At 49.3% G+C, this 26,797-nt stretch overlaps 2 protein-coding genes across 2 annotated transcripts; both read right to left on the bottom strand.

The window, feature by feature from the left end:
* Nucleotides 1-628: 628 nt before the first annotated feature.
* sh2b1 (SH2B adaptor protein 1) lies at nucleotides 629-22,642 on the bottom strand. Its single transcript, XM_079252901.1, has 10 exons — nucleotides 22,515-22,642; nucleotides 16,208-18,303; nucleotides 14,163-14,264; nucleotides 8,904-8,995; nucleotides 8,746-8,828; nucleotides 7,794-7,949; nucleotides 7,213-7,424; nucleotides 6,826-7,000; nucleotides 5,327-5,417; nucleotides 629-797 (listed from the first exon to the last, which is right to left on the bottom strand). Exons 2-10 carry the CDS (start codon nucleotides 17,918-17,920, stop codon nucleotides 776-778), a joined length of 2,646 nt encoding a protein of 881 aa, XP_079109027.1. The 5' UTR covers nucleotides 17,921-18,303; nucleotides 22,515-22,642; the 3' UTR covers nucleotides 629-775.
* Nucleotides 22,643-24,031: 1,389 nt separating this feature from the next.
* Nucleotides 24,032-26,475, bottom strand: LOC306765348 (heat shock 70 kDa protein 1-like). The gene is made up of 2 exons (XM_079252769.1): nucleotides 26,329-26,475; nucleotides 24,032-26,086 (listed from the first exon to the last, which is right to left on the bottom strand). Exon 2 carries the CDS (start codon nucleotides 26,062-26,064, stop codon nucleotides 24,157-24,159), a length of 1,908 nt encoding a protein of 635 aa, XP_079108895.1. The 5' UTR covers nucleotides 26,065-26,086; nucleotides 26,329-26,475; the 3' UTR covers nucleotides 24,032-24,156.
* Between the last annotated feature and the right edge of the window lie 322 nt (nucleotides 26,476-26,797).

Below are 26,797 nucleotides of genomic sequence, written 5' to 3'. Positions count from 1 at the left end.
TCCGGCTCCAGAACTCTGCGTCTTGGTGGTCTGGCAACTGGACAGAGTTGGGATGTTTTGGGTCCGTCTGCCACAGTAGAAATGTCTGTGGAGTATTTTGGCCTCTGGCTAGCGTTTGCTGGCTTGGCAGGACCACTGTGAGGTATGAGGGGGTCTGTTGGCTTCACAGCTGTGAGCCGTAGAAACAACGTACAGAATCGAACCTGCGGTTAGTGTCGTACAGCTGCTCTCGCTTCTCTCCGTCTCTTATAGTGTTAGTACTTAACTCCTCCCACTTTGTCCACGAAATAAAAATACTGGTTATGAATGGCTATGATGTACGGCACCTCATCCAATCTCCTTCATCCACACACACACACACACACACACACACACACACACACACACACACACACACACACACACACACACACACACACACACACACACAGACATACGCCTTCCTCCTCCTCATCGTCATCATCATCATCAGAAGAAGGAGTACTGGTTATCGATGGCTCGGGGGGCTCTCGTCCCGTCCCTCTCTTCTCCTTCCACAGATTCCAGTTGGCGGAGAGGAGTGTCCCTGTCCTCCCAGTCCTCCACTCCTCCTCCACTCCCACCTCCGCTGCCTCCACTTCCTCCTCCTTCACCACTAGCCGCCACAGGCGCTCCTCCTCCTCCTGCTGCTGCTGCTGCTGCTGCTGCTGCTCCTGGCTCCGGTTCGGTTCCTCTCTCCTGGGGCGGAGTCGGCGGCGGCGGCCGGCCCGGGGGCAGGGGAGGGGGCTGAGGTGGACTACGGGGTCTGCTGGTCAAGTCTGCGAGGAGAAGCAACAGACGAGAGAAAACAGAGGAGACGGAGAAGAGGGGGATGAGAGAGAAGTGTAAATAAGGAAGGAGAAGGAGCAGAGGAGGTGAAGGGCAGTCGGAGGAAAGAGGGAGAAACAGAGAGATGACAGTGAGTGGAGGGTTTGGTGGAGCAGGTGATGGAGTCCATGGAGGTCATGGCGGAAAGTCCAACAGTCTGAACGCTAATCTGACAACGCAGCTTCGTCCACACTGCTTTTAAAGACAGACCATTTCACACCCGAACGCCGCATCAACGCCGCCGAACGCCACATTAATGCAGCCGAATGTCACATAAACACTGCCAAATGTCACATTAGCACCTCGAACACCGCATCAACGACACTGAACACCAAACGCTAAATTAACGGTACCGAATGCCGCATAAACGAGAACAACACATGAACGCCGCATAAACGCAGCATAAACGCAGCATAAACGCAGCATTAGCGCCGCATGAACGCTGCATAAACGTCACATGAACGCCGCATGAACTCAGCATTAGCGCCGCAAGAATGCCACATTTAGGTCACATGAACGCCACATGAACGCCACATTTAGGCCACATGAACGCCGGATGAACACCACATTTAGGCCACATGAACGCTGGATGAACGCAACATTAGCGCCGCATGAACGCAGCCTTAGCGCCGCATGAACGCCACATTTAGGCCACATGAACGCCACATTTAGGCCACATGAACGCCGCATGAACTCACCATTAGCGCCGCATGAACATTGCATGAACGCCACATTTAGGCCACATGAACGCCACATTTACGCCACATAAACACAGCATGAACGCAGCATGAATGCAGCTTTAGCGCCGCATGAATGCCACATGAACACAGCATGAACGCAGCATGAACGGCACATTTAGGCCACATGAACACCGCATGAACGCAGCATTAGTGCCGCATGAACGCTGCATAAACGTCACATGAACGCCACATTTAGGCCACATGAACGCCACATTTAGGCCACATGAACGCCACATTTAGGCCACATGAACGCCGGATGAACACCACATTTAGGCCACATGAACGCCGGATGAACACCACATTTAGGCCACATGAACGCCGGATGAACGCAACATTAGCTCCGCATGAACGCAGCCTTAGCGCCGCATGAACGCCACATTTAGGCCACATGAACGCCACATTTAGGCCACATGAACGCCGCATGAACTCACCATTAGCGCCGCATGAACGTTGCATGAACGCCGCATGAACTCACCATTAGCGCCGCATGAACGTTGCATGAACGCCACATTTAGGCCACATGAACGCCACATTTACGCCACATAAACACAGCATGAACGCAGCATGAATGCAGCTTTAGCGCCGCATGAATGCCACATGAACACAGCATGAACGCAGCATGAACGGCACATTTAGGCCACATGAACGCAGCATTAGTGCCGCATGAACGCTGCATAAACGTCACATGAACGCCACATTTAGGCCACATGAACGCCGGATGAACACCACATTTAGGCCACATGAACGGCGGATGAACACCACATTTAGGCCACATGAACGGCGGATGAACACCACATTTAGGCCACATGAACGCCGGATGAACGCAGCCTTAGCGCCGCATGAACGCAGCCTTAGCGCCGCATGAACGCAGCCTTAGCGCCGCATGAACGCCACATTTAGGCCACATGAACGCCACATTTAGGCCCCATGAACGCCACATTTAGGCCACATGAACGCCACATTTACGCCACATGAACGCCACATTTAGGCCACATGAACGCCGTATGAACACCACATTTAGGCCACATGAACGCCAGATGAACGCCACATTACGTCACATGGATGCCACATGAACACAGCATTAGCGCCACATGAACGCAGCATTAGCGCCGCATGAACGCAGCATTAGCGCCGCATGAACGCAGCATTAGCGCCGCATGAACGCAGCATTAGCGCCGCATGAACGCAGCATTAGCGCCGCATGAACGCAACATTTAGGGCACATGAACGCCACATTTAGGGCACATGAACGCCACATTTACGCCACATGAACGCCGCATGAACGCCACACGAACACCAGATGAACGCCACATTTACGCCACATTTACGCCACATGAACGCCACATTTAGGCCACATGAACGCCGTATGAACACCACATTTAGGCCACATGAACGCCAGATGAACGCCACATTACGTCACATGGATGCCACATGAACACAGCATTAGCGCCACATGAACGCAGCATTAGCGCCGCATGAACGCAGCATTAGCGCCGCATGAACGCAGCATTAGCGCCGCATGAACGCAACATTTAGGCCACATGAACGCCACATTTAGGGCACATGAACGCCACATTTACGCCACATGAACGCCGCATGAACGCCACACGAACACCAGATGAACGCCACATTTAGGCCACATGGATGGCACATGAACACAGCATGAACACCACACGAACGCTGCATTAACGCCACATGAACGGCACATTTAGGTCACATGAACGTCACATGTATGCAGCATAAACGCAGCATTAGCGCCGCATGAACGCCACATTTAGGCCACATGAACGCCACATTTAAACCACATGAACACCGGATGAACGCCACATTTAGGCCACATGAACGCCGGATGAACGCCAAATTTAGGCCACATGGACGCCACATGAACGCCGGATGAACGCCACATTTAGGTCACATGGATGCCACATGAACACAGCATGAACACCACACGAACGCCGCATTAACGCCACATGAACGTCACATGAACGCAGCATAAACGCAGCATGAACGCAGCATGAACGCAGCATGAACGCAGCATGAACGCCACGTTTAGGCCACATGACTGCCGGATGAACACCACATTTAAGCCACATGGACGCATGATGAACGCTGCATGAACGCAGCATTAGCGCCGCATGAACGCCACATTTACGCCACATGAACACCGGATGAACGCCACATTTAGGCCACATGGACGCCACATGAACGCCACACGAACGCCACATTTAGGCCACATGAACGCAGCATGAACGCCACACGAACGCCACATTTATGCCGCATTAACGCCAAATGAACGCCACATTTAGGCCACATGGACGCCAGATGAACGCCATATTTAGGCCACATGGATGCCACACGAACACAGCATGAACGCCAGATGAACGCCACATGAACGTCAAATTAACGCCGCAGTAACGCCACATGAACGTCACATGAACACCAAATGAACGCCGCAGCAACACCGCAGTAACGCCACATGAAAATATGAACACCACATGAACGCCGAATGAACGCAGCATTAACGCTACATGAAAATATTAACGCCACATTAATGCCGCATGAACGTCACATAAACAACACACGAACGCCACATTAACACTCTTATCTTTCAGGCTCCATCGCCTGACAGCGCGGCGTGTGCACACACTCACTCAGGTTCATACACACTGAGATCCCTGGACCACAGAGTCACACACATCCCGCAACACGATCATATTTCACCATCATCGGTGATTTGTTTCAATAGTATCTGCTGCCAAACGAGCTGCAGGTGCTGCCAACGGCGGTTACCTTAGCAACGCCACAACAAGAGACATTAAATAGTCCACTCCGCCGCTTCTTGTTAAAAACATGATTTTAAACAGTAAAAACAACATTAGTGATTGATCCTATATTATTTCCTTTGTGAGTGACCATGGTATAAGCAGGATAATGTCCTCTGAGGTGTCCATTATCAGAAATTAATGGACGACGTGGAGGCGTCTTGAACATGACTAATCATGTACAATAGTAGAAAACAACGTGATTAATAAACTTTTGCTACTGCAGCTCATGTGTGAAGAGGTTTTTCTTTCTCATGAAACTCCCTCAAACACTAGTTCAGCCCTTTGGTTAAAATCTTTGTTTTTTTAAACTATGACTCCTACGAAGCAGAACGAGATATGTCCTGTCTTTTATTCATCAACTTATACAGTTATTAAACTTTATTTTAAAGGACATGAAATATGTTAAAAAAACGAAGTTAAAAAATAGTGTTGCTTCAGGGTCATTTTACAGAACAACCCAGATAAAGATAATAAGGAAGAACTACGTAAGAGTTTAAAAAGATTGTTAAAGACACAATAAGTAAATAACAAATAAGTCAATTTGTTTTCTTCTGTCTCACTATGTGCTTAGATGTTAAAAATCAGCCTTTAGTTCAAATTTATTAGCTCATTTCAATTTACTGTAGTTTAATCGTGTGTGAGTTTATATTATAGATTCTTCTTTCTTCTTACGTTGTTTCAGTAAAGACTTAAATAAACATGGCTGAAAAATTGGCTGAATATCTGCTACTTTTCCTACACAAAAACTGTATTAATATTTTTAAAAGGACACTTAAAAGGTAGAAAACGACTTTCTGAACTCCTCTGATGTGATGAAAGCCTGACCTGATTGGTTCTGAGGCATCACATGACCAGAAACTGTCCTCACTCATTCACTCATTCACCCCTCTCTCGGCCGAGTCCGGTCGCACTTACACACAGTCAGAGATGGGGGTTGATGGAGAGTCAGGATGACGCGTGGTGATGACATCGCAGACCGTAGGCCGACTGCCTGCCCTGTCCCGGCCTGCAAGGGATGATCCAGCGGATACAACAAGACAACAACAACAGAAAGGTCAGAACTCAGACGGGTGCAGTTACACAGTCCATTCACTTCTGCTGGGAAGTGAATGGGAAGTCAGCTGGAATCATCTGGGAATCATCTGAGAACACTGAAACTGCTGCAGAGCTTCCAGAAGCTCAGGTACACATGGGTTCCAACGAGGTGATGATTGTTTACACTTAAGAGGTCAGGTGTTTGTGTACATGTAGATGAGAACGGAGGAGCAACAGATGAAGGCGAAGGAAGAGGAGAAGATGTGGAAAACAGGAATCATTCTGGACCAGGAGCTGTTCTTTGGTTCACCGTTTCTGATCTTTGGCTTCTCCTGATTGGACGTAACTGTTCTAAGCTCTCTGATTGGTGGAAAGTTTGACAGGAAGTGACTGTCATTATTTGTCAGGTCTCTTAGCAACACAGCAGCGATATTGATCATTTTTTAGATTGGAAATGTGATAATGGCGTCATCATGGATCAACTGTTCCGCTGGATTCCAGATGAATCTTCTAGTCAGGTCTGTTTCGCCGACCCTGATCCTTCTCTTTAGTCCTGCTGCTACAGGCCATCCCGTGACGCACTGGGAGACGTCCCGTGACGCACTGGGCTCCACTGCTTTCTTCACTCTCTTTTTAACACACCTGATGTTGTCGTTTGTTTGTGTTTCTTTTCTTCTTTTAGTAGTCCTGCTGCTGGTTGACCCTCTTTCCTGTAATCTCCATCCCAACCGGTCTGGGCCTATAAAGAACCTTCCTGGTTCTGATGGAGGTTTTCCTTCCTGGTTCTGGTTCTGATGAAGGTTTTCTTCCTGGTACTGGTTCTGATGAAGGTTTTCTTCCTGGTTCTGGTCCTGATGGAGGGTTTCCCTCCTGGTTCTGGTTCTGATGGAGGTTTTCCTTCCTGGTTCTGGTCCTGATGGAGGTTTCCCTTCCTGGTTCTGGTTCTGATGGAGGTTTTCCTTCCTGGTTCTGGTCCTGATGGAGGTTTTCCTTCCTGGTTCTGGTCCTGATGAAGGTTTTCTTCCTGGTTCTGGTCCTGGTGGAGGTTTCCCTCCCGGTTCTGGTTCTGATGGAGGTTTGTGTTTTATGAACCCAGCTATAATAAGCCAGACTGATGTGGACCACATGGTGGATTTGTTTCGACCGGACCGTGATAAACATCCGGTTTATACCGGTTTATACACCTTGGTTTATACACCAAGGTGTATAAATAAAGCTGAACTGAATCAAACTAAGAAAATCGGAAGTCTTGATGATAATTAATCTGTGTAATTGACCCGATGACCTCATTCAGATCTGAGGTTTAACTGGCTCAACATCTGATGATGTCACTGTCGTGCATCCCGCTGTGCTCCCCGTTCCACCCGTCTCGCTCATACCTGGCTGGCGAACGGCGGTGGCGCCCACAAAGCTGATGAGCGTCACGTCAGAGGCGCCGCCGGATTCCAAGGGAATCGGATGCACTCGGAAATGCTCCAACATGTCGAAGATGGACTGGAACCAGAGGTGCTGGACTCGGCACTGACCGTCCTCATTCAGGGACAGGCGGAGGTGCTGTGAGCACAGAGAGGACAAAAATAAAGATTTACCCAAAAACAATCGACGAAGCTCCTCTGACACGAGAAACCTGATGTCGCCTACGCAACAACCTGGCAGCTGATCATTACATCACTCTGATAAAGACAGAGGGGTTACCATGGAAACGTGTCAGGTGTGTGACAGACTCCGTGACTCTGGAAGGTCAGCAGGCAAATTCCTCCACTCACCTTGGCTTTGCCCTGGAAGTTGAAAGTGAGGACGTACTCCCCGCGGCGAGTCTCGCTCTGCCGGACCAGAAACACCCCGTGGCTCGCCGGACCTCCAGCCAGAACCAGCTGAGCCGCTTTGAGGCGCGACAGGGTGCCGTGGAACCACTGACACTCACTGAGCGGGTGCTCCACCGCCTCCGCCGTCGGCACGTCAGAGAAGAGGAAGGACCCTACGTGATGGAGGAGAACATGATGGGTTAAATGAAACTTAATTCTTAATATTTAGCAGCATTTTAGAAAAAGTATGCAAGAAGTTTCAGGTCCAAACGTCCCAAACCGAGCAGCATCAAGGCCTTGCTGCAGAGACGCTTGACTTATTTTATTTTAACGGTCAGATGTCTTCTTCATTCACACAATTTTTATTGTTTTGATGCTCAAGTCCTCTCCAACACCAACGGCTGTGTTTATTGTTATCATTTACCATAATATTTTATTACATTTGGTTTTATTCCTCAATTTAGCTTTTTTTTTTTTATACTATTGTAAATAATGTCAGGAGGCACAGTTTAAACTAAAGCAACTTGTTGAGGTAAACTCACCTGTGGCCTCTGGCGTCTCAGCAAAAGGTGTACCCAGACTAGCTCCGCCTCCACCAAGGATCCTACCGTCTGGTTCGTCGAGAGGGGCTCGAGGTGGGAGCTCCGGAGGGAGAGGATCCATCAGAGGAGAGGAGCCTCCAATGCCTCCATAACACACTGAGGAGGCAGAAGGAACAGCGGATATCAGTACAGACCTAAAACACCGGAACAGCTACTGGAAGAACCAGTGGAGGAATCATTGGAGGAACCAGTGAAGGAACCAGTGGAGGAATCACTGAAGGAAGCAGTGGAGGAACCAGTGGAAGAACCAGCGGAGGAACCAGTGGAAGAACCACTAAAGGACCCAGTGGAGGAACCAGCGGAGGAACCAGTGGAAGAACCACTAAAGGACCCAGTGGAGGAACCAGTGGAGGAACCAGTGGAAGACCCAGTGGAGGAACCAGTGGAAGACCCAGTGGAGGAACCAGTGGAAGACCCAGTGGAGGAACCAGTGGAAGACCCAGTGAAGGAACCAGTGGAGGAATCACTGAAGGAAGCAGTGGAGGAACCAGTGGAAGAACCAGCGGAGGAACCAGTGGAAGAACCACTAAAGGAACCAGTGGAGGAACCAGTGGAAGAACCAGTGGAGGAACCAGTGGAGGAACCAGTGGAGGAACCAGTGGAAGACCCAGTGGAGGAACCAGTGGAAGAACCACTGACATCTAGTGGTAAAACTGCAAACTGGAACCACCAGTACACCTTAAAGATTCACCATCAGCTACGACGGTTAATTCAGACCAGACTCTCTGACAGACCTAAACAAGCTGCTTGTACATCCTAGAACAACTGTCTGGATGAAGCCCAGCTGTAACCCACGCCGACCTCTACATGTCCGCTGCTTCACGTGTCATCCAGTTAAAACAACCTCGCTGCATGAAGAGCTGCCAAACAGAAGCGTCTGTCAGAAGCTCACCTTGGGAAAGACGCTCGCCGATCTCCGGCGTCCCGCTGATGTCCAACGGTCCCCCACACACTCCCTCAGCATCTTCTTGTTCACTGCAGCAAACAGAGGACAGTTAAAACCAGAGGGACACAGTCTGAAGCAGCAAATGGTGGCGGCGCGATCATCACCTGAGACAGATGCCGTTCCTGATGTCGCTCAGCCAGGCTCTCATCTGAACGGCGTCCCGGGTTTCGATCACGTACTGCGCCAACCCGTCCAGCTGAGAAGAACAACACCTCGGGTCAGACATTCGTGATTTAACCTTCGTCTATTAAAGAAAGTTGGGAAAGTTTGAGTCAGGAAGAATTTCTAATCAGCTGGTATGGATCGGTGTATTGATTACCTGGAGTTAATAGTTCTATATCTGATGGTCAAAATATGGAATTTTTCTCATCTCAATGGGAATACCAGGTTCAATAAAAATGTATTAATACCTTTCCATGAAACAAAAGGCAAAATTCACAAGTCACTCAAAGTAATAATAAATATGAAATAAAAATTCTAAATAAGTAAAATAAGGCATTCATTTTTAATTTGATTGAGTTGAAAATTTAATTAAAATAAAAAAAATTTAAAAAAAAAGGATAAATTAGAGGTGATGAGCAGTGAGTCCAAACACCAATCAACAGGCGCAGATTTCTGAGTCACAGAAATCTGCACCTGATGGCCTCAGAGGATCAATAAAACAGCTTGAGTAAACTAAATGACTTTATCATGTTTATTTTGTTGTTGTTGTTTTTTTTTTAATATTTCTGTTGAACCAAAGTTCACAAACAATGCAGTGATTTTCATAAGATTTTTTTAAAATGATAATTACTTCAGACAGTTTCAGCTTATTTCAGCCGACTTTCCCATCTTTAATGAAATGAAAAATACTTTATTAATCCCCAAAAGAAAATTCATTCAATTATTTAATTAATTTAAATTAAATTAATGTAATTAATTTGAATTCAATTAATTCAATTAATTTAATGGGATGGACGTGAAGCAGCAACGCTAAATAAAACTTTGGAGTTTTGGCACTGGACTAATTTGTAAAAGTACCAATGATGATTAATCAACAGGAGACTTCAAGTACTAAAAAAAGAGAAGTGAATATGATGCAGCATATCTGCTCCTACTCCATCCATCCATCCATCCATCTTCTGCCGCTTATCCGGGGTCGGGTCGCGGGGGCAGCAGCCTAAGCAGGGAAGCCCAGACTTCCCTCTCCCCAGCCACATTTGCCAACTCTGCGGGGGGGATCCCGAGGCGTTCCCAGGCCAGCCGAGAGATGTAATCCCTCCAGCGTGTCCTGGGTCTTCCCCGGGGTCTCCTCCCCGAGGGACGTGCCTGGAACACCTCACCAGGGAGGCGTCCAGGAGGCATCCTGACCAGATGCCCGAGCCACCTCAACTGGTTCCTCTCGATGCGAAGGAGCAGCGGCTCTACTCTGAGCCCCTCCCGGATGACCGAGCTCCTCACCCTATCTCTAAGGGAGAGCCCGGCCACCCTGCGGAGGAAACTCATTTCAGCCGCCTGTATACGAGATCTCGTTCTTTCGGTCACGACCCACAGCTCATGACCATAGGTGAGGGTAGGAACGTAGATCGACTGATAAATCGAGAGCTTCGCCTTCTGGCTCAACTCCTTCTTCACCACGACGGACCGGCGCAGAGCCCGCATTACTGCAGACGCCGCACCGATCCGTCTGTCGATCTCACGCTCCATCCTTCCCTCACTCGTGAACAAGACCCCGAGATATTTAAACTCCTCCACTTGAGGCAGGACCTGACTCCCGACCCGGAGAGGGCAATCCACCCTATTCCGGCTGAGGACCATGGTCTCAGATTTTGAGGTGCTGATTCTCATCCCAGCCGCTTCACACTCGGCCGCGAATCGCTCAAGCGAGAGCTGGAGATCACGACCAGACGAAGCCAACAGGACCACGTCATCCGCAAAAAGCAGGGACCCAATCCTGAGGCCACCAAGTCGGATCCCCTCAACCCCTCGGCTGCGCCTAGAAATTCTGTCCATATAAGTTATGAACAGAATCGGTGATAAAGGGCAGCCTTGGCGGAGTCCAACCCTCACCGGAAACGAATCCGACTTACTACCGGCAATACGGACCAAGCTCTGACACCTGTCGTACAGGGACCGGACAGCTCGTACAAGGGGGTCCGGTACCCCATACTCCCGGAGTACCCCCCACAGGAGCCCCCGGGGGACACGGTCGAATGCCTTCTCCAGGTCCACAAAGCACATGTAGACTGGTTGGGCAAACTCCCATGCCCCCTCCAGGACCCCAGAGAGGGCATAGAGCTGGTCCACTGTTCCGCGACCAGGACGAAAACCACACTGCTCCTCCTCAATCCGGGATTCGACTATCCGGCGGACCCTCCTCTCCAGGACCCCTGAATAGACCTTACCAGGGAGGCTGAGGAGTGTGATTCCCCTGTAATTGGAACACACCCTCCGGTCCCCCTTCTTAAAAAGGGGAACCACCACCCCAGTCTGCCAATCCAGCGGTACTGCCCCCGATGTCCACGCGATGCTGCAGAGGCGTGTCAGCCAGGACAGCCCCACAGCATCCAGAGCCTTAAGGAACTCCGGGCGGATCTCATCCACCCCCGGGGCCTTGCCGCCAAGGAGCTTTTTGACCACCTCAGCGACTTCAGCCCCAGAGATAGGAGAGTCCACCCCTGAGTCCACCAGCTCTGCTCCCTCATGGGAAGCCGTGTTGGTAGGATTGAGGAGGTCTTCGAAGTATTCCCCCCACCGACCCACAACGTCCCGAGTTGAGGTCAGCAGCTCCCCATCTCCACTGTACACAGTATTGATGGAGCACTGCTTCCCCCCCCTGAGCCGCCGGATGGTGGACCAGAATCTCCTCGAAGCCGTCCGGAAGTCTTTCTCCATGGCCTCGCCGAACTCCTCCCATGCCCGAGTTTTTGCCTCGGCAACGGCCGAAGCCGCATGCCGCTTAGCCCGTCGGTACCCATCAGCTGCCTCCAGAGTCCCACAGGCCAAGAAGGCCCGATAGGACTCCTTCTTCAGCTTGACAGCATCCCTCACTGCTGGTGTCCACCAACGAGTCCTGGGATTACCGCCACGACAGGCACCAACGACCTTGCAGCCACAGCTCCGGCTGGCCGCCTCAGCAATAGAGGCACGGAACACAGCCCATTCGGACTCAATGTCCCCCGCCTCACCCGGGACATGTTCGAAGCTCTGCTGAAGGTGGGAGTTGAAGCTCGCTCTGACAGGGGACTCAGCCAGACGTTCCCAGCAGACCCTCACAACACGTTTGGGCCTGCCAGCTCTGACCGGCTTCCTCCCCCACCATCTGAGCCAACTCACCACCAGGTGGTGATCAGTTGACAGCTCCGCCCCCCTCTTCACCCGAGTGTCCAAGGCATGTGGCCGCAGGTCCGACGATACGACTACAAAGTCGATCATTGAACTGCGGCCCAGGGAATCCTGATGCCAGGTGTACATATGGACACTCTTATGCTGGAACATGGTGTTCGTTATAGACAATCCATGACGAGCACAGAAGTCCAATAACAAAACACCATTTGGGTTCAGAGGGGGGGGACCATGCCTCCCAATCACTCCCCTCCAGGTCTCACTGTCATTGCCCACGTGAGCATTGAAGTCCCCCAGCAGAATAATGGAGTCCCCAGAAGGAGCACCCTCCAGCACTCCCTCCAAGGACCCCAGAAAGGGTGGGTACTCTGAACTGCTGTTCGGCGCATAAGCACAGACAACAGTCAGGACCCGTCCCCCCACCCGGAGGCGGAGGGAAACTACCCTTTCATCCACCGGGGTAAACCCCAACGTGCAGGCACCAAGCTGGGGGCTGATGAGAATGCCCACACCTGCTCGGCGCCTCTCACCATGAGCAACTCCAGAGTGGAAGAAGGTCCAGCCCCTCTCGAGGGTACTGGTTCCAGAGCCCAAGCCATGCGTCGAGGTGAGTCCAACTATATCTAGTCGGAACCGCTCAACCTCGCGCACAAGCTCAGGCTCCTTCCCCACCAGAGAGGTGACGTTCCACGTCCCTAGAGCCAGCTTCTGCAGCCGGGGGTCGGACCGCCAGGGTCCCCGCCCCTTGCTGCCGCCCAGCTCACATTGCACCCGACCCCTACGGCTCCTCCCGCAGATGGTGAGCCCACGGGAGGTGGGGCCCATGTAACCCTTTCGGGCTGAGCCCGACCGGGCCCCATGGGCGAAGGCCCGGCCACCAGACGCTCGCTCTCGTACCCCACCTCCAGGCCTGGCTCCAGAGGGGGGTCCCGGTAACCCGCGTCCGGGCAAGGGAACATTTATGCCCAGGTTTGTCGTCGTCATAGGGGTCTATGAGCCGTGCTTGGTCTGGTCCCTCCCCTAGACACCTGTTTGCCATGGGTGACCCTACCAGGGGCATAAAGCCCCCGACAACATAGCTGCTAGGATCTTCGGGACGCACAAACCCCTCCACCACGATAAGGTGACGGCTCAGGGAGAGGTCTGCTCCTACTTGACCAGGTAAAAGTCAAGTAACAGTAATAATCAATGATGGGTAATGAAGAGACCACAGTCTGCAGCATGCATCAAAAATATTATATTCTATATATTCTATATTATATTTCTATATATACACACATGAAACCAAACAAGTTCCAACAGCACTTTGGGACTTTTCATCCTGAATACAAAGAAAATCCTGCAGGTTACTTTAGAAATAAACCATGAAATAAACTATGATGTCTGGCAGAGTTGTTTTACTAAAGCAGCATTGTCTCATTGAAAACTCGGCTGAGCTGAAGAAGCTGGAAGAGATTCCTGGTTTAAAACGTTTCACACTAAAGCAGAAGAATGGATCATAATTCTGACATGGTTTTAAGTACATTAATTACGGTCACTAAACTAATGACGCATTTCTTACTATGTTTCTGTGGTTCATGTGACGGGACGGGACGGGAGCTTTACAGTTGTCGTTGATGAAAGGGGGACCCTGCTGAAAAAGTTTGGGAACCATTGGTCTCATCAATTGGTTTCATCAATAAGTTCAACAAATTCTTCTCTGCAACAGGATTCAGGAGTCTAGTTATGTTAGCAGGACCAAGTGAGACAGAAAGACTCGCAGTTTTTAATCGCCTTGTAAAATCCAGCTGATTTTACCCACAATCCTCTGCTTTTTCAGTCTACTCTGAACTAAGTTTGTATTCTGGTTCCTGTGAAACTCAAACTGCAGAGTTAACGTAGCTGCATGGAAGAGACTTTATCCAACTCAGCCCCAAATGAACAGCCAAGAAACCACAGCATGCAGCGGGGACATCTCCGTCCTCGCTGAGGACAAACGTCTCGGTGAGGAACAGCAGAACCTCCAGTGGGACAACATGAGAAAGCACAGAAATGATCACCTGCAGCAGAAACGTGTTCTCCTTGTCAGGAACCTCCAGCGCTGTGGTGCTCCTCACGTCTACGATGGAGCAGCAGGAGACGGTCAGCCGGGGCTTCGACGACTGAGGATCAAACGGTGACTCATCAGGTCAAAGTTAAAAAGATGCAGGAAGGTTCCTGTAGTCCTCCCTGACATGAACCATGCAGGTCCTGCTAGTTTCCATGGAGAAGCAGGTCCTGCTAGTTTCCATGGAGAAGCAGGTCCTGCTAGTTTCCATGGAGATGAAGGACGTTTTTATAGTGAAGTATTTTCTCCTCCTATCATAAACTATGTTGTGCTTCACGTCTAAACTTGGATTCTCCTGATCATTGATAGAAGTGTGCATTATCATCATCATCATCATCCTTAGCTGATGGCTTCCCGAGATATTCACCTGGTAACACCTCTATTAAACACCTGGAAACCTGTTAAGCTTCACTTTTTACCTTCTACTGAAGAACATCATCATCCTCATCAAGTATTACTTTACTTACAACTAGGATTCCTTTACTCCTTCCTAGGATTCCTTTACTCATTCCCAGGATTCCTTTACTCATTCTCAGGATTGCTTTACTTACTCCCAGGATTGCTTTACTCCTTCCTAGGATTACTTTACTTCTTCCTAGGATTACTTCATTCATTCATACGATTACTTTATTCATTCATACGATTACTTTATTCATTCATACGATTACTTTTTTCATTCACAGGATTGCTTTACTCCTTCCTCGGATTGCTTTACTCCTTCCTCAGATTGCTTTACTCCTTCCTCGGATTGCTTTACTCCTTCCTAGGATTACTTTACTTCTTCCTAGGATTGCTTTACTCCTTCCTCAGATTGCTTTACTCCTTCCTCGGATTGCTTTACTCCTTCCTCAGATTGCTTTACTCCTTCCTCGGATTGCTTTACTCCTTCCTAGGATTACTTTACTTCTTCCTCAGATTGCTTTACTCCTTCCTCAGATTGCTTTACTCCTTCCTCAGATTGCTTTACTCCTTCCTCGGATTGCTTTACTCCTTCCTAGGATTACTTTACTTCTTCCTAGGATTACTTCATTCATTCATACGATTACTTCATTCATTCATACGATTACTTTATTCATTCATACGATTACTTTATTCATTCATACGATTACTTTATTCATTCATACGATTACTTTTTTCATTCATACGATTACTTTTTTCATTCATACGATTACTTTTTTCATTCACAGGATTGCTTTACTCCTTCCTAGGATTGCTTTACTCCTTCCTAGGATTGCTTTACTCCTTCCTCGGATTGCTTTACTCCTTCCTCGGATTGCTTTACTCCTTCCTCGGATTGCTTTACTCCTTCCTCGGATTGCTTTACTCCTTCCTCAGATTGCTTTACTCCTTCCTCAGATTGCTTTACTCCCGTCTAGGATTGCTTTACTCCCGTCTAGGATTGCTTTACTCCCGTCTAGGATTACATACTCCTTCGTAGGATTCCTATACTCCTTCCTCAGATTGCTTTACTCCTTCCTAGGATTGCTTTACTCCTTCCTAGGATTGCTTTACTCCTTCCTAGGATTGCTTTACTCCCGTCTAGGATTACATAGTCCTTCGTAGGATTCCTATACTCCTTCCTCAGATTGCTTTACTCCTTCCTAGGATTGCTTTACTCCTTCCTAGGATTGCTTTACTCCCGTCTAGGATTACATACTCCTTCGTAGGATTCCTATACTCCTTCCTAGGATTCCTTTACTCATTCCCAGGATTGCTTTACTCCTTCCCAGGATTACTTCACTCCTTCCTAGGTAAACTTAGCTGCCATTTTCTGGTATTTACTGAAAGTAACGTGTTTTTTTTCCAGGAGGAGAAAACATTTACATGTTCTACTGTGTTCCAGGTAGATTTACTCTGACACAGGAACACACATGTTGATTGTAACACGCCTGCAGTAATGTCCCATGTATCAGATTTCTGTAGACACTGTCTTTGTACATGCAACCCTTCTTTCATTTCAGACAGGAGGCAGATAAAATATAGGGGAGATTCACTTACTTTGGGTGGAATGAAAAATTCCAGGTAGTATTCCTCTCCCCGCTCGCCCCCCTCTCTGTCCCTCTCTCTCAGCACCAGCCGACATTTGTGCCAGCGGCCCCCCCTCCAGGGCACATTCCCTCCGCTGGCCAGAGGCTGCACCGGACACGCCTGGGATGCTGAGGATGCAGCTGAGGCAGTGTTGTTGTTTTCTGTACTGTGATGCAGGAGACCAAAGGAGAAGCCGGAGAACCCGTGGCTTCCGCTCAACTCGTCACTGGAGGAGCTGACACTCACCCCGCCCTCCCGCACCAGCCGCCCCACCTTCCTGGGAGGCCCCATGGGGGCGGCGCTGCTGGGAGGCAGTGCGGAGGAGGTGGAGTGAGAGCCGGAGGTGGCCGGCGTGAGAACAGGGGGAGGTGATCGTGATAACCGGAGTTTCTCCAGACGATGGCTCCACTTGTCCTTCTCCCCTCCTTCACCATTGCTCCGCCGTCGATCCCGCGCCGCCTCCGACAGAGACAGGGAGGTGGCACTGCTGGAAGATGAGGGCGGCAGGGAGGAGGAGGAGGAGTGAGGAAGTGAGAGGGGCATGGACAGGGACACGGGCATGGAGGAGGTGGGTGTAGGAGGCTGTGTGCCAGAGTTCCTCTTGGGGGGGTCCTGAACACCCATGGTATAGCTGTAGCTGGAGGGCAGCTGGCTCTGAGCAGAGTCGCTGGAGGAGCTTCGCCAGTGGAGGATGCCGCGGACGCTCCCCCGCACACTGCGGCCCACGTTCCGTAGCGAGAAGCGCTTTTTTAGCTTGTTTTTGGAGGAGCTGGGGGTGCCGTTACCTTTGGAGCTGGGTGGAGGAGTGATGGAGGAAGGAGGGAACTGAGGTGTGATGGAGGGGTCTGCATGCTCCACCTCTGAGGACTCCATTTCTCGCTCTTCTGGCTCCACGTCCTCTCCGACCGACGCCACGCCGAGCCAGCTGTCCTCCTCCTCCTCCACAGGTGCCTCCCCGTTGCCCGGGCCGAGCACGGCGCCCCTCTCCTCGCGTCTCCCGTTGTTCCCCCCCACCGAGGAGCAGCATGACGACGATGACGATGGAGGGAGGACTTGGCCGTGTGCGTAAGAATCCTGAAAGCGGTCCCCGCTGCGGTTCTCCAACACCAGCCGCGTCGGCGCAGGCTTGGACGAGGCCCGCGACGTGTTAGTGGGGGGGCAGGGAAGGGCCGCCCCCCCGACTGCTGACAGGGGCGACACTGCTTCCTCTTCCAGGGAAGTAGCGTCTGACGGGGGAGCCCAGCTCACCATGTCATCCCGCCCTGAAGCACAGCTCGGGGGGAGCGCCCCCTCCAGCTCGCTCTGGAAGTGGCGAATGAAGCGGTCTGTGAAGCGGTCGGTGAAGCGGCGGCAGAAAGCGGCCGCCGAGTCCGCTGTGTAGTGGGGGTTCTCCAACAGAAAAGCCCGAAAGTGGCGTGCAAAGTCACCGGCGGCGACGCGGGCGTGGAGCTCACAGAATTCGGTCCAGCTCAGGGAAGGCGAGGGGGACGGCGTGGGCGTCTCAGACAGTGAGGATGGGTGAGTCTGGGGCGGGGGGCTTACTAGTGGTGGGAGAGGGGGAGGCCTGGGGGACAAAGGCAGCAGAGAAGGTGATGGAGGGGATGGAGAGGGGGAGGGAGATGGAGGTAAAGGAGAGGAGTTGGCTGCCCGCGGGCTGGGAGGGGTTAAAAGAGAGCCGTTCATCCTGGTGAAAGGCCGGCGCTGACGGACTCTCGATATGTCAAACCAGCTCAAACGTACAGCGGGGGGCAGAAGGGACCGCACAGCTGGGGTAAATAACTGGAGCAAACACAGCACATTGGTCTTCTAATTTACAGATGGGTGTGAAGAGAAGCGCGGCGCTCGGCCCCATCAAAAACAACCAGTTATAAGCTTAAAAAAAAAAAAAAAGCTCAAATATCCGCAGCGGTCCCACGTTTGCTACATTATTTTCTGATGCAAAACACAAATCTGTCAGCAGGAAACGACTCTCTTAAACAGGCAAGTGGAGGAAGTTCCACAGCTGGGTCACAAGGTCTTTCCCATCCTCATCAGCTGACTTGCATCCAGAGAGGCCTTGCTTCATCCTGGAAAAGAGACAGGAACGTCAATCTCACATCCACGTCGACAAAAAGCGTCACTTTATAGCCAGTGCAAACTGAGCGCACAACAAACGTTTAAAGTACAAATGAGACGGAAGACAAGAAGCCAGATGTACACTGACCTGCTGCAAATGTTTTATAAAATCTAACTTCACTGAATCAAAGATTAAAGGTGAAACAACTCCGGAATATTCTCAGGAGACAGAGCGTGGTCCGCTCGCAGGGACAGTACGATCTGTTTGACGCAGTATGAATACAAACCGCACTCTGATGTGGACCAAAGAAGCAGACTCTGGTGAGCTTGAAAGCCGGGGTCTCGGTTTGCTTACAACCAGCAACCAAACAGAAGGCGACGTCTGCCAACGGCAGTAAAACATCAAGAAGGAGGAAGTGATGCAGGTTTGGAAGGAAAAACAAAACCAACAACATATGTTTTAGAAAACATATGTTGACCCTGCACGGGTCCAGTTTTACCCATCAGAACCCGTTAGGATCCACAAACCTGACCTGTTTGTGTGGAACCTGCAACCCGACCTGCATGTCAACACGTTGAGCAGCTAAAAATTATCCTCTTATTTTACTTATATTTTAGGGCTGTGACGATACGCTTTTGTCCCGATTTGATTCGATTACGATTTTTTTGAGTGCTGATTCTATTTAAATTGCGATTCTCACAATTCTTTGATATTGCTCATTTTTGTAGATTAAAAAACAAAATAAATGTAGAAACATTTTTTTTGCTCATTTTTCTTGATTTCAATTAGGAAATTGCTATAATGCCCAAGAAGATATGTAAAAAGATCAATAAAAACAATAAAAATGACAAAAATTTCATAATGGATTTTTTAAAATCTATTTTTGAACCAAAAAAATCGATTTTTAAATTGTGAAGCAAAACAATCCCGATTTTAATTTTTGGATTTGATTTTCCCACCGCAATTATATTTTCTATTCTATTCTATTTAATGTGATTTGTGTTAAAAAAGGAAAAGAGACAGTAAATAAATCTGAAGGTTTATTATAACGTAAACAGACCGTCTGAACTGCTAAAAGCACTTAACACTACATGTCACACACACACTCATACGCAGATTGTTGACTTCTATCATGTCAGACTGAACCACTACACCACCTCCCTGTAGTCTGGTATTTTATTCATGTGATTGGGAGAACGCTGCATGTCAAATCTAGTCCTCTGTCTCCACATCTAGTCTGTCTGTCTCCTGTAGTCCTCTGTCTCCACCTCTAGCCTATCTGTCACCTCTAGTCCTCTGTCTCCACCTCTAGTCTGTCTGTCTCCTGTAGTCCTCTGTCTCCACCTCTAGCCTATCTGTCTCCTGTAGTCCTCTGTCTCCACCTCTAGCCTATCTGTCTCCTGTAGTCCTCTGTCTCCACCTCTAGCCTGTCTGTCTCCTGTAGTCCTCTGTATCCACCTCTAGTCTGTCTGTCTCCACCTCTAGCATGTCTGTCTCCTGTAGTCCTCTGTCTCCACCTCTAGCCTGTCTGTCTCCTGTAGTCCTCTGTCTCCACCTCTAGCCTGTCTGTCTCCACCTCTAGTCTGCCTGTCTCCTGTAGTCCTCTGTCTCCACCTCTAGTCTGTCTGTCTCCACCTCTAGCCTATCTGTCTCCTGTAGTCCTCTGTCTCCACCTCTAGCCTGTCTGTCTCCTGTAGTCCTCTGTCTCCACCTCTAGCCTGTCTGTCTCCTGTAGTCCTCTGTCTCCACCTCTAGCCTGTCTGTCTCCTGTAGTCCTCTGTATCCACCTCTAGCCTATCTGTCTCCTGTAGTCCTCTGTCTCCACCTCTAGCCTATCTGTCACCTCTAGTCCTCTGTCTCCACCTCTAGTCTGTCTGTCTCCTGTAGTCCTCTGTCTCCACCTCTAGCCTGTCTGTCTCCTGTAGTCCTCTGTCTCCACCTCTAGTCTGTCTGTCTCCACCTCTAGCCTATCTGTCTCCTGTAGTCCTCTGTCTCCACCTCTAGTCTGTCTGTCTCCTGTAGTCCTCTGTCTCCACTAGTCCTCTGTCTCCACCTCTAGTCTGTCTGTCTCCACCTCTAGCCTGTCTGTCTCCTGTAGTCCTCTGTCTCCACCTCTAGCCTATCTGTCACCTCTAGTCCTCTGTCTCCACCTCTAGTCTGTCTGTCTCCTGTAGTCCTCTGTCTCCACCCTTAGTCTGTCTGTCTCCTTTAGTCCTTTGTCTCCACCTCCAGCCTGTCTGTCTCCTGTAATCCTCCGTCTCCACCTCTAGTCTGTCTGTCTCCCGTAGTCCTCTGTCTCCAACTCTAGTCTGTCTGTCTCCTGTAGTCATCTGTCTCCACTTCTAGCCTGTCTGTCTCCTGTAGTCCTCTGTCTCCACCTCTAGCATGTCTGTCTCTTGTAATCCTCCACCTCCAGCCTGTCTGTCTCCTGTTGTCCTATGTCTCCACCTCTAGTCTTCTGTCTCCACCTCTAGTCTGTCTGTCTCCTGTAGTCCTCTGTCTCCACCTCTAGCCTGTCTGTCTCCACCTCTAGCCTGTCTGTCTCCTGTAGTTCTTTGTCTCCACCTCTAGCCTGTCTGTCTCCACCTCTAGCATGTCTGTCTCCTGTAGTCCTCTGTCTCCACCTCTAGCCTGTCTGTCTCATTTAGTCCTCTGTCTCCACCTCTAGCCTGTCTGTCTCCTATAGTCCTCTGTCTCCACCTCTAGCCTGTCTTGTCTCCACCTCTAGCCTGTCTGTCTCCACCTCTAGCCTGCCTGTCTCCTGTAGTCCTCTGTCTCCACCTCTAGCCTGTCTGTCTCCACCTCTAGCCTGCCTGTCTCCTGTAGTCCTCTGTCTCCACCTCTTGTCTGTCTCCAGATGGCTTCTGTAAACCTTCTCAGAACGTTTATGTCAGATTTTTCAGCACTTTTAAACACCATCCTGAGTCAGAAAAGAGTGCATGTGCTGTGGAAAATATCCTGTCTCGTTTAGGACCTAAATCTCAACCAGAGGACCACAGAACAGTTGTTCTAACATCTCACGTCATCACCCTTTACAATTTACTCATCTTACATTTTGGGGTTTAAATCATCTACCTGATTTAGAGATCATTTTGAGGCTCATGTACTGCTTTGCAATGCAAGAAGCTCCATAAAGTCGAGGTGGAAACCTACACACCCACCTGGATTTATGACAAGTGACAAACAGACTGAAACGTTGTACGTCTGCAGCACTGGAGCACCACAAGAATCTGTACTCTCACCACTTCTGTTTACACTGTATACCTCCGTTTTGCTGCCATCTGCATGAATTATTCTGCAGCTGTGGAGAGTATCAGTAATGGACGAGAAGCTGTTGGACAGCCTGAGGCAGCAGAACCAGAACCAGAGACTTAAAGAAACTGAACAACTCATGCAGGAGTTTTGGTTCTGTTCTGGGGACTGACCTGCTACTCAGGGAACTGACTGTTCAGAGAAGAAATCGACTGGACATACACAGCACGGTAAATAAAAACAACAAAACATGTTCAGTCAGAGGCTTGTTCAAGTTGTCCACAAAGCAGATAGATAAATACGATCACTCCTGCACGGACAACAGGTGAATTTATTATTTATAAGGTGGAAAAAGCAAAATAAAAAAAACTCTATGTAAAACAGTAAACAAAATGTGAGAATTTCCCACCTACTTTCAGCCAGTGTTCAGATGAACGACTAAAAGTTTGGATGTAGAAATCCCACGCAGGTTATTGATCAAATAAACACAAACAATCAGGAATGTAATGATGGTAACTGTTTTTGGGTTTTTTTCACCTGTGATGCACGTCTGGTAATAACTTCAGCTGCTTCTACTTGTACTCCAGCATTTCTTCTGGTTCCTGTTTGAACTTCTCATTATATTAAGGGTGTAAGAATCATCATTAATCGCAATAAACGCACATTTTGTGTTCCTGTAAGAGTCTTGCTCAATCAGCTCTTTACAGACGCTAGCAAGCTAACAAAAGCTACCGACCCCCAGCTTGGTCGTGGCCATGGTTAGCGTCCTGCACCGCTGCTTATTTCTAACTGGTTTGGTGCTGGTTGATGTTAGCTGATGGTTAAATGACCACAGATTGAATAATCCAGCAGCAGATACAGTCAAACCTTCTCTACGACCGAAGCTAACTGTTAGCAGCGAGCTAGCTGCTAATAAACCAGCTAACTAGCCATCAACAGAGCTCGAGCGGTGAGCTGGGAGACTCGTACCTGTTCACAAGAGCACATCCGCGCGGAAAAGCACCACGCGAGTCGTCATCCTCTCTGTCCACAAGACCAAAGTATCATTTTCCTGAACGTTGTTGTTGTTACTAAATATGAATATTGCTATGTCTTGCCTGGAGCCCTTCTTCTCGCACTGGCTCAATTCTCGCGATACTTGCGGTGAGGTCGACGAGTGCAATGTCTCGTGCCCGCGCGTCGGCGGCTGCATCTGGAGCACGAGCACGCAGCGTCACCAGCAGCTGGATTTTAGGGACGAGATATTTACTTTTTTTTTTTCTTTTTTCTTTTTTTTTTTACCTGTCCTGTCCAGCATCTCAGCATACAGAACAGCAATCTGCGTGCCATATTTTTGCCAGACAGATTTGCTTTGTCAAGGGAGACATCTCATTGATATAGATGTCCTTCATAATCTGAATATTTTTATTATTATTCTTTTTTCAAAAAAGTTTCTTATAATCATCATTAGTCTTGATATGGCCGTGCTGGACCTGGCAGGGGAACAGGGAAAAAAAGAAGATGAAGGGAGAAAAAGAGAGAGAGAAAAGAAAGGCCTCGTCTAAGCTGCTGAACAAAACAATATAAACTACTACAGTACCGCAATAGAACAAGACATAAGTAGAATAGTAACAATATGCAAAACACGAAGGAAATGTGGAAAAATGTGAAGGGAAGGAATTTTATCAAAACGCATCACAGCTGAGATCATCCAGCGCTTTAAACCCATAAATAAACAAACAGATGACCATGAGCTCAAAACCGGCTACAGGATTTTTTATATTTCTGATCATTCTGATTGTTATTTATGTTTTAGATTTTAAACTAAAACGATAACAAGATGCTGTATCATTTTTCACCACCTGTATTGATATTCAGTTAGTTCTAACTGATTGTTTCACATTAATGTTAAATCTTATATATTTCTGAAATTAAATCTGATTTTTGTCTTTATATTCAATTGATTAATGAAAGGCACTTTATTTTTTAAAAGAGACGTAACGTCTATCTCTCACCCAGTTATATAATAATATCATCTTGGTACTAATAATAACAGAATCGGTGGTTTATTAAACTAGAAGTCAATAATTTTATATCCACTCAAAGTTTTTATTTCATGGAGCTCCAGGTTTTCTTTCTCTTCAAACATAAAATATGTCTTACAAATGTCAGTATTTGCTGCCCTCTAGTGGCCTCAGGAGCTGAAACATCCCATTTTCCCTGAACTCCTCACAGATAAAAATCCCTTTGACGACCAATAAGAGAAACGATGATGTTGGCGCTTCTTAGCTCCAGTAAAGCAACATTTTCTCTCTGACCTGGATGTAAATAAGAACCATGTTCTGTGTTGCTGAAACCAGAAAAACAAAGCAAAACATTTAGAAAACCTTGTTAGTTTATTCCAGCAGAGCAAACAGGAAACACAGACTGAAACTTTTTACATCTTTAAAAGTCAAAATATACAAAAACACAGTTTGGATCAAAACGTCCAGTTTTAGGACCACAGAAGAAGAAAATATTTACATGGAGAACAAATAAACAACCATTGATGGAGAACAAAGAAAAAATTCCATTCAGACCAAAGTCCAACAGCCTCAGAGTCCAGAGAGCAGAGTCCACGTTCAGGTCCACTCTAGTCCACCTCCTCCACAGTGGGCCCCTGGCTGTGGGCTCTTGCCTGCTCTCTACAAGAAGCGGCGGGCGTCCCTCCCTGATACAAGTTGCTGATGACGGGGTTGCAGACTTTCTCCAGCTCTTCCTGCTTGTGTTGGTACTCTTCTTTGTCAGCCAGCTGGTTGTTCTCCAGCCAGCTGATGGTCTCCTGACACTTGTCCATCACCTTCTTCTTGTCCTCCTCGCTGATTTTGCCCTTCAAGCTGTCGTCCTGCACGCTGCTCTTCACGTTGAAAGCCAAGGACTCCAGGGAGTTCTTGGCGGCGATCTTGTCCCGCTGCAGGTTGTCCTCGGCTTTGTATTTCTCGGCGTCCTGCACCATCCTGTCGATGTCCTCTTTGCTGAGCCGTCCCTTATCGTTGTTGATGGTGATCTTCTTCTCTTTGCCGGTGCTTTTGTCCACCGCCGACACGTTCAAGATGCCGTTGGCGTCCACGTCGAAGGTGACCTCGATCTGCGGGACCCCTCGCGGAGCGGGCGGGATTCCCGTCAGCTCGAACCTGCCCAGCAGGTTGTTGTCCTTGGTCATGGCTCTCTCCCCTTCGTAGACCTGGATCAGGACCCCGGGCTGGTTGTCAGAGTAGGTGCTGAACACCTGGGTCTGCTTAGTGGGGATGGTGGTGTTGCGTTTGATCAGGGGCGTCATGACTCCTCCGGCCGTCTCGATGCCCAGCGACAGAGGCGCCACGTCCAGCAGCAGCAGGTCCTGGACGTTGCCCGAGGTGTCGCCCATCAGGACGGCGGCGCCGTAAGCCACCGCCTCGTCCGGGTTGATGCTCTTGTTCAGCTCCCGGCCGTTGAAGAAGTCCTGCAGGAGCTTCTGGATTTTGGGGATTCGGGTGGAGCCTCCCACCAGGACCACGTCGTGGATCTGAGCCTTGTCCATCTTGGCGTCCCTCAGGGCTTTCTCCACCGGCTCCAGCGTTCCCCTGAACAGGTCGGAGCACAGCTCCTCAAAGCGAGCCCTGGTGATGGAGGTGTAGAAGTCCACGCCCTCGTACAGAGAGTCTATCTCCAGACTGGCCTGGGAGCTGGAGGACAGGGTCCTCTTGGCCCGCTCGCAAGCTGTGCGCAGCCTCCTCAAGGCTCTCTTGTTCTGGCTGATGTCCTTCCTGTGTTTCCTCTTGAACTCCTCCACAAAGTGGTTGACCATGCGGTTGTCAAAGTCCTCTCCGCCCAGGTGAGTGTTTCCGGCCGTGGCCTTCACCTCAAAGATGCCGTCGTCGATGGTCAGGACGGACACGTCGAAGGTGCCTCCTCCCAGGTCGAAGATCAGGACGTTGCGTTCTCCGGACCTGCCTTTGTCCAGACCGTACGCGATGGCGGCCGCCGTGGGCTCGTTGATGATCCTCAGCACGCTGAGTCCCGCAATGACGCCCGCGTCTTTGGTGGCCTGTCGCTGGGAGTCGTTGAAGTAGGCCGGGACCGTGATGACGGCGTTGGACACCTTCTGGCCCAGGTAGGCCTCGGCCACCTCCTTCATCTTGGCCAGGACCATGGAGGAGATCTCCTCGGGGTAGAAGGCTTTGTCCTCCCCTTTGTACTCCACCTGGATTTTGGGCCTCCCTCCTTCTGAAAGCACCTTGAAGGGCCAGTGCTTCATGTCCGCCTGCACCACCGCATCGTCAAACTTCCTTCCAATCAGCCTCTTGGCATCAAACACCGTGTTGCCGGGGTTCAGAGCCACCTGGTTCTTGGCCGCGTCCCCGATCAGCCTCTCCGTGTCGGTGAAGGCCACGTAGCTGGGGGTGGTCCTGTTGCCCTGGTCGTTGGCGATGATTTCTACTTTTCCGTGCTGGAAAACCCCGACACAGGAGTAGGTGGTGCCCAGATCGATGCCGACCGCCACGCCTTTAGCTGCACACATCTTGCTGCGTCCACGTCCTCTTCTAAACGTGCACAGACACAAGCAGGACAGAAGACAGCAATCATCAGAGGACTGACTTTATCTGCAGTTCATTTCTCTCATTCTGGACTCACTAAAAACTACTTCTGATCTCGAACCGTCAGGAAAATTCACGCTCAACTGCTTCTTCCAGGAGACACAAAGGACGCTAAAGCGTCTGAAGAATGACTGTAGAATAGAATAGAATAGAATAGAATAGAATAGAATAGAATAGAATGTACTTACTGCTGAGTGTTGATGGTCTGAGCTGTATAGAGAATTATTATTCTTCCTCTGCTGATGTTTCTTTTCTTCTTCTTTTCTTCTTCTTCTGCTGTTGATTCTTCTTTAACTTCTTCTTCTGCTGGTATTTAGTTCTTTTTCTTCTTCTTCGGCCGCTGATCTCTGATCTCAAACTGCCTCTGCTCTCAGACTCGCTGCTTTATATCTGTGGAAACTGAACGTCTGGTTGTCTCCAGACGTTTCACTCGCAGCTCCGTCAAGTTACCCAAAACGCCACATACCACTTCCGGTTTGCCTCTTCAAAATAACACAGATTCATGGATGCTTTAAACAGCAGTTGGTTTGAAAGTGATGCGCTTTTCTTTTATTTTGAAGAATTATCTAACTATTTCCGGTATCTTTGAATGACTTGACAGATTTTTCTGGAAACTTCCGCCAATGAGAGGCGCGAGCGCAGCTCCAGTTTTACTGA

Source organism: Telmatherina bonti (genome assembly GCF_933228915.1).
Source record: "Telmatherina bonti genome assembly, chromosome: 14".
Classification (NCBI taxonomy): Eukaryota; Metazoa; Chordata; class Actinopteri; order Atheriniformes; family Telmatherinidae; genus Telmatherina; species Telmatherina bonti.
This window is presented reverse-complemented; position numbering and strand designations above follow the sequence as displayed.

Excerpts from the sequence above, each read along its gene's own strand:
- sh2b1 (XM_079252901.1), bottom strand. The coding sequence starts at position 17,920 with ATGAACGGCTCTCTTTTAACCCCTCCCAGCCCGCGGGCAGCCAACTCC. Across the intron at positions 8,829-8,903 it reads AGGAACGGCATCTGTCTCAG|TGAACAAGAAGATGCTGAGG; the intron begins GTGATGATCGCG and ends TGTTTGCTGCAG. Across the intron at positions 5,418-6,825 it reads CACCGCCGTTCGCCAGCCAG|GCCGGGACAGGGCAGGCAGT; the intron begins GTATGAGCGAGA and ends CATCCCTTGCAG.
- LOC306765348 (XM_079252769.1), bottom strand. The coding sequence starts at position 26,064 with ATGTGTGCAGCTAAAGGCGTGGCGGTCGGCATCGATCTGGGCACCACC.